Below are 7581 nucleotides of genomic sequence, written 5' to 3'. Positions count from 1 at the left end.
TGTGTGTGTGTGTGTGTGTGTGTGTGTGTGTGTGTGTGTGAGTGAGTGCGTGTGTGTGTGTGTCTAATGGAAGACCTTCGTTGCACAATACTCTGCCAGGATAACTATTCTGTTCAGAGAGGAAATTGGTCTCCTTTGTGTAATGCTGAGAGGTTTATACAACAACAGCAATCCTCATTTTAATTGACACTGCGAAAAAAAAAAGTAGGATCCGTTTCTAACGACTGCATAGCAAACTAACTTCAACGATTCCAACGTATGAATTCGTTTTCCGACTATCTGTTGCACGATTGTGTGTCTAATGAATTCAGAGAGAAGGACTGGTTATCTGCTGTTGTCGATCCTCGTCTTCATTTCCCTCATTTTTTGATGTAATTAGTCGTGCTAAGTCTCAGCGTATTGGACTGGAAACAAGGCAACCATAGCCCTACTTCCGGGCAAAGTTCCTAATTGTTGAAGAGGAATGTGTGTTGAGTGAATCCCTGAATGGGAGGACTTCAGCGGGGAAAGCACAATATTGTTTTTTTCATGGGATCATGTGATAGGATGCTGAAAGTATTATAATTGTAGATCTCTATTTTCGTTTTGCATTATGAAACCAAACACCGTTTCGCCATTATAGGATAGGCTGCCAGTGGACCTACCAGGTTATGGAACTCGATTCTAAAAAAAAATCCATATCGAATTGCGTCACATCGAATATCAGACTGAGGTGTTATCATTTTTTATTTGAAGAATTTTTCCAGTTGATTATGTCCTTGTCACGCGGGGTTTGGGAAGGCTGCCCATTAGGCTATTATTACTGGTTTAAAATAAATTCATCATAATTGATCTGTGACATAGTTGAACATTCTTGATGTAACAACACAAGGGCACATGCAACAGTATCTCGGTGTTGTTGTTGTTGTTGTTGTTGTTGTTGAACGAATGTTTTCGTGCACAACCTGTTATTTGAGAGAAGCGCTTCCATCACTGGGCACGGTGTGAGTTCCGCGCTACACCACATTGTCTCCTCATTGCACAATCATCACCAGTGGTGTAGAGTCGCAGCATCCGACCATGTTTGGACCTCAGGAGAGAATTGCACAAGACCTCTGGTAATTTGATCCAACGCATACCATAATGACTTATGGCTGCGATAGAAGACACACATTTTGAACGATTTTAAACTTAGTTGTGTATTTTCCAAAGATAGGACTTTTTTCAGTTGGTGTGAGGATGTGTAGGCATTTGAAATACTTTTACACCTGATCCTCGGGAACGACAGTCTCACTGTTGCTATAGTCCCATTTAGAGCAATTGGGTGACTGAACGGGCAACTTCAGAACCATGGCCAGATCCAGACATTTCCCAGGCGAACATGCGTAAAGTTAATAGTAGGACTCGTCCTTCTCATTGGAGTTCCCCTTGCTGACAGCCCAAAGGGGTGATTTAGAACAGCCACACTACCATTAGTTCAATCCATTTTTTTGTTACTTTCTTCGGAGAGAAATACTTTTAACGCGGGAGCGTGCAGCTCTCGACCGAGGAGGACCTGTAAGCTGTCGAGTGGAAATCAGGTACATTTAAGGTTTTCATTGTTTTTAATAACACTGGCATTCTCGTCGAGTAGGGTGTTTAAACACCAAGCGGTGCACGTGGCGATCTGCGTAATCACATTGTATTTAGCCAATGCCATTATTTTACCTGTGCTATTTTTTCTACCTGGCTGCACATTTCTTTTGAGTGATTCCTTTGTTTCAGTTACTACCCCTGATCTTGTCGCGATCTTGTTCATTCATTTTCGGGCTGCTTGTTTTCGGAACGTTATCTATTATGGTCCTGTCGAACCACTCGAGCGGATTCATTCCAGTGCATGTGTGTAACAGAATGTGTGAATTGAGTGAACACTGTCAGATCTCCGTTGTTCGATAAGCAACCTAAGAATAGGCCTACTGAGTTATCATTTTCTGGATATCATTCAGCTGTATTCAATCATGTGCTATCATAGTGTAATTAATAACTATAATTGTGATACACTGTAACAGTAATTGAAATCAAAATCCTCTAAACCTTTACTTTATATCTAAAGGTTAATATATATATATATATATATATATATATATATATATATATATATATATATATATATATATATATATATATATATATATATATATATATATTAATATAGCCTACAATATATCAGCTTTGTTTCACTATGTCTTCTGAACCTAATTATCAATTAACAAACATAGGCCTATTACGATTACGAGAATAGGATGATCATCATTAGAACGAATGCTTCAAAAGACATATGAAAGAGATAGCCTAATTGTCGGCTAGAGGGTAATGCTATTAGGCCTATGCATTATTCGTAAATCAAACCAAACTACGGAAGAACTGTTGAGAAGGTGTTATTTCCGGCTGGCTATCAAATGCTATAACATACAATACGGTAACCATGTAATTGTGTAAAGGACAGCTTTTCCCTCTCAAGGGTTCCCGCTGTTTCCCACTGGGAGTTGAGGAGTGTCTCCTCGCCCTACAGGGGGCTTAGTGTTAGGGGGTGAAGTGTTCACCACTGTAGACTAAAATGTGACGTTGACTTGGTAGAGTCAGTGAACCATGATAACAACGTCTCATTAACAAAAATGTGTCTTACTTAGGTCAAACCGCGTTTAATGAGATTGATATTTATTAAGAAACAGCACTCTTGTTATAAACAGCTCCACCTTGGAGTAAACAGGCGGCTATATAGCCCTATATTTCCAATGTGTTTGTTTTCACTATAGGCGGTCTGAAAGCCCTTATGTAGGTAGGTGAATAAAAAGTATGCAGGATGCGAATAAGCCAGCTGTGCTCGGATTTGAACCAAAGACCCCCTTCCTCTCTGTGGAGTGCTGTTCTCTCCGACAGTAGCCCTCGCAGGCTCCTGACAGATCCAGACACATCTGTTATTGTTGGTTGTGGTCTCTCCGTATCGTGACGAATACTCGAATTGTCTATTCACCAGGAACAATGACAGTTCTGAAAGTGCTACTTTACCTTCTGCTTGTAATGGTGTTAATGACGCTAATTTATCCATTTGTATATCAAACAATTATATGCAGGCATAAATTCTAGTCAAAGATGAAGAGCTGTATCAGGGATTTTTTTTTTTTAAATTGAATGCGATGCTGTCGATGCGGTGGTATTGATAAACGCAACGCCCCTAATCCAATGACTGAGAGGATCTGATTCCTTCAGATGGAGGGTCCAGGTGGTGGGATAAACTGTGTTCGAGCAGAGATTAAAACAACCGTCAGAAATAATTGGCCCTATTGTACTATTGATGCTTGTTTTTTTTCGCAGTGCATTTCATGCTCATAATTTGCCATGTAAAAAAGGAAAATATTCTGAAATACATTATGAAAGCCGAATATGAATATCCTCCAGCTCCTATCTGCAGAATGCACAGCAGATACATATAATCACATCTCTATTGTTCTTCAACGCCATGGCAGTAGGAGTCCGACGAGGTGCTCATTAGTAGCATTTTGGTGAGATAAGGAGGTGGAACAGCTCTTTATATATCTGCGTCACCACGTGACAGAGCAGGTCCGACCTTGCCAGGTAGCTAATTGCTCCACACTGAACACAGCAGCTTCACCTCGGTGGGTGTTAATGTCCCGCCGACACTGGGTTGAGCACCAATCTGCACCCACCTGGATGGCAGGGCGGGGGTCTGTGTGAAGGACAGGATCAATACAGGACAGACGCCACCACGGGGGGGGGGGGGGGCGGGGTGCGCAGCAAGTGGTACCCCTCCCCCTCCAACACCTCCTCCTCGCATTCCAGCCTCCAAGATGTTATTAATATCTGGCGGTGAAGCTGTCAAAGGTGGATTTCCATGTGAGTGTGTAAAAACATGGATGTGCTGTTCATAGAGATGGATGAATGGACGAGAGCGAGTAATAGAGAGATAAAGAGATGGAAGGAGAGAGAGAGAGAGAGAGAGAGAGATACAATGATCTATGCTTCAGGCAGATGCGGAATGAAGGAGCAGGTTTTTTTATTTCCCAAAAGCACACATTTTTCTTCAGGTCTGTATTCTCTCTGCGAGGAGTGGCTGATTAGCAGCAGTGGATCCAGCGGCCATATGGTGTCCCAGTCGGGCTGGGCTGCGAGTCTGGCTCTGGGACTCAGCCATGATTGCACCTGCAAGTCTTCATTTTCTGTGTTCTCCCGGAATCAACGCATCGAGTGTCACATTCTATTTCTCAATCTTCTCACGAAAAACATATGCTCATGCATGCAAACACATGCACAAATACACACGCACACAGAGAGCCGCACACGAACCCACACACTGGCACACAGGCACACACGCATACACACATACACACACAAGCACCACCACACACACACACACACACACACACACACAAACACACACACACACACACACACACACACACACACACACACACACACACACACACACACACACACACACACACACACACACACACACACACATAAACAAACACACCACACACAACACACACCACACACCACACACACACAAACACACACACACACACACACACAAACATACACACACATGCACTGAAGGCCCTCAGGTTAAGAACAAACTCAACTACATTTAATTGCCAAGGGAGGTGTCGTGTTCACCAATTTTCTTCCGATTTGCGGGAATGTAAAATTCTCCAAGATAGACAAAAATCCCCCAAAAGACCAAGAGGATAAAGTGTGAAGACATCACAGCGCTGCTCATATAAAATCATGCCAAACAAAGTGTTAATGATCCAATGCCTGTCAACGTTAGGAATTAGTATGTTCATCAGCAGCTTTTGTGATTAAACAGCAAACAAGCGGAACACAAATAAAGAGAAAATTATCAATTATATGCCAGCCTAAAAAAAAATCGACACAGCAATCCAAGTGTCAAAGATGAGTTATCACCGAGGATTAACACTTAGTTCAATTTTTTGCTCCATGCAATTTCCCCTTTCCATCTAAGGCAAACCATCCTTTATTAAAACAACCGAAGTTTGGCTGTTTTTGACTTATTCCTAGTGCGGCGTCCCTCTTGGAAACAATGGTGCTGGAGTGAAAGCAATGAGGAAGCTTAGCTGTCAGAGCACTCGTTCTCTTTGTCCTTGTGGATTTGTGGTGCACACCTCTGGACTTACCCATAAAGCCCCTGATGAGCCCCGGCGCCTGTGATCTCTACATGATAGTAATATCTATCAGTTTAGCTGCTTTCCTGCCCACTAGCCTGCCGACCAACCTTAGCCCTGTTACCCACCATGTTTCCATGGCAACGGCAGACTTTGTACGCATCGCTTGTATGTAACGCTCATACCTCAAATTAGAGACAATGTGGCACCATCTTGAATTTCAGGGAGTAATTAGATGGATATGGTTAACGCTTTTTACGCAACATCTGAAAAAAATTATTCCTCCGTCTTTTCTTTCTCTCTTTCTTTCTTTCTTTCTTTCTTTCTTTCTTTCTTTCTTTCTTTCTTTCTTTCTTTCGTTCTTTCTTTCTTTCTTTCTTTCTTTCTTTCTTTCTTTCTTTCTTTCTTTCTTTCTTTCTTTTTTCATTCTTTGTTTGTTTGTTAGTTTGTTTATTTGATTGTTTCTTTGTTTATTTGATTGTTTCTTTCTTGCTTTCTCTTTCCATTCAGGAAGGTTCAAACAATTCTACACCTGGGAGCAGACACGCAGGGACTTCAAGCTTAGAACCCTAGAGTCCTCCACCCCCTTCTTCTTCTTCCTCTTCTTCTTCTTCTTCTTCTTCTTCTTCTTCTTCTTCTTCTTCTTTCACTTCTTCTTCTCTTTGGGGTCGAGGCCCGTTAGCTGCGGCCGCAATGAGGCCCGCAGGCCCGAGCCCCCGGCCGGCCCACCACCTGCCCCTCCTCCTGCTGCTCCTGCTGCAGCTCCTGGCCCCAGGGGTCCGGCCTAGCGTCCCCCGCCCGGCCGTGGCCGCCAAGCGGGAGATCATCCTGGATGGGGACCTGGTCATCGGGGGGCTTTTCCCCGTGCACGAGAAGGGGAACCGGACGGAGGACTGCGGCAAGATCAACGAAGAGCGGGGCATCCAGCGGCTGGAGGCCATGCTGCTGGCCCTGGACGAGATCAACTCCAACACCCGCATCCTGCCCGGCCTCAAGCTGGGAGCGCACATCTTGGACACCTGCTCCAAGGACACCTATGCTCTGGAGCAGTCCCTGGAGTTTGTCAGGGCGTCCCTGACCAAGGCCCACGAGCCCGGGTTCATCTGCCCCGACGGCTCCAACCCGATCCAGAATGATGTTCCTCTGGCCATCTCTGGCGTGATCGGAGGATCCTACAGCGATGTTTCCATTCAGGTAACTGTGCAGAATCCTGTCCCACACACTTCCTCACAGCGCCGGCGGCCTGGTTCATGCATAGTACATAGTCTGCAGCAGGATGACGTGACGTGTTTACAAATGCCAACCTCATTACTGTTAGGAAAATAAGTTGTCCGTAGTCTTGGTTTAAATTAGCATTGATTTACAACCATGTGTACTAATAGCGTCTTAACTAAAACAAGTTTATGTTTAATTATCTATTTAGAGAACTGGCTCAAATTTGTATTTGAATATACAAAGTAAAAAGAAAAAAAAACCTGCAGATGAGGGGATGCGGGAGAGCTGTGTGTTTTCTCATACCAAGGAGTGTATGAGTGATTGGCAGTGTCTCACACTTCCATCAACTATGGAACGAAGGCTCTGCCTTGAGCGCTGCAATAAATTGCAGCATTGGTTTGAATAATGATTCATTTGGGAGGGCAGGGGCATCGTCTGCTTAGCCCGTTGCCTTCGTTTGAGCCACCTAAGGACACTGACCTTTCACACACCTGTGTAGAGTCGCCAAAGGCTTTCCATGTGAGCATGCTTGATTAGAGAGCATTTCTCCCCAGTTACATGTAAGAGAAGGATCATTGGGAAGACTAATTAATATCATCTTCGCATCTAATAACCTGACAAGCAACAGAAGTATTCATATATTTCATTCCATATAATATTAATTCCTATTCATATTCATCTTTAATTTTAGATATAACGTGATATAGCGTGAGAAAGTAAGGCCATATTCATGAGAATGGCCTTAACTTCTTGAATAAAATATCAAACATTCTCAGTGTATAAAGGAAACTGGTGTTTCCCATCATGGCGAGAGAGCGAGAGAGAGAAAGAGAGAGAGAGAGAGAGAGAGAGAGAGAGAGAGAGAGAAAGAGAGAGAGAGAGAGAGAGAGAGAGAGAGAGAGAGAGAGAGAGAGAGAGAGAGAGAGAGAGAGAGAGAGAGACAGACAGACAGACAGACAGACAGACAGACAGACAGACAGACAGACAGACAGACAGACAGACAGACAGACAGACAGACAGACAGACAGACAGACAGACAGACAGACAGACAGACAGACAGACAGACAGACAGACAGACAGACAGACAGACAGACAGACAGACAGAGAGTGAGTGAGTGAGAGACAGATAGACAGTGTAAGTATTGGTAAATCCAGCATCATATTGATGTTGGATTAATTAGTGTTATGGGTTTCACTGGTG

The 7581-nt window shown here is 43.5% G+C and overlaps 1 protein-coding gene across 1 annotated transcript in view; it reads left to right on the top strand.

The window, feature by feature from the left end:
• The first annotated feature begins 987 nt into the window (after positions 1 to 987).
• The window catches only part of grm2b (glutamate receptor, metabotropic 2b), a 21893-nt gene continuing 15299 nt past the window's right edge, over positions 988 to 7581 (top strand). Inside the window, exons 1-2 of the mRNA XM_030375909.1 lie at positions 988 to 1559; positions 5676 to 6359. Of these exons, the coding sequence (XP_030231769.1) occupies positions 5859 to 6359 (501 nt within the window). The 5' untranslated portion in view covers positions 988 to 1559; positions 5676 to 5858. The remainder of the gene's footprint in view (positions 1560 to 5675; positions 6360 to 7581) is intronic.

Source organism: Gadus morhua, chromosome 13 (assembly GCF_902167405.1).
Source record: "Gadus morhua chromosome 13, gadMor3.0, whole genome shotgun sequence".
Taxonomy (NCBI): domain Eukaryota; kingdom Metazoa; phylum Chordata; class Actinopteri; order Gadiformes; family Gadidae; genus Gadus; species Gadus morhua.
This window is presented reverse-complemented; position numbering and strand designations above follow the sequence as displayed.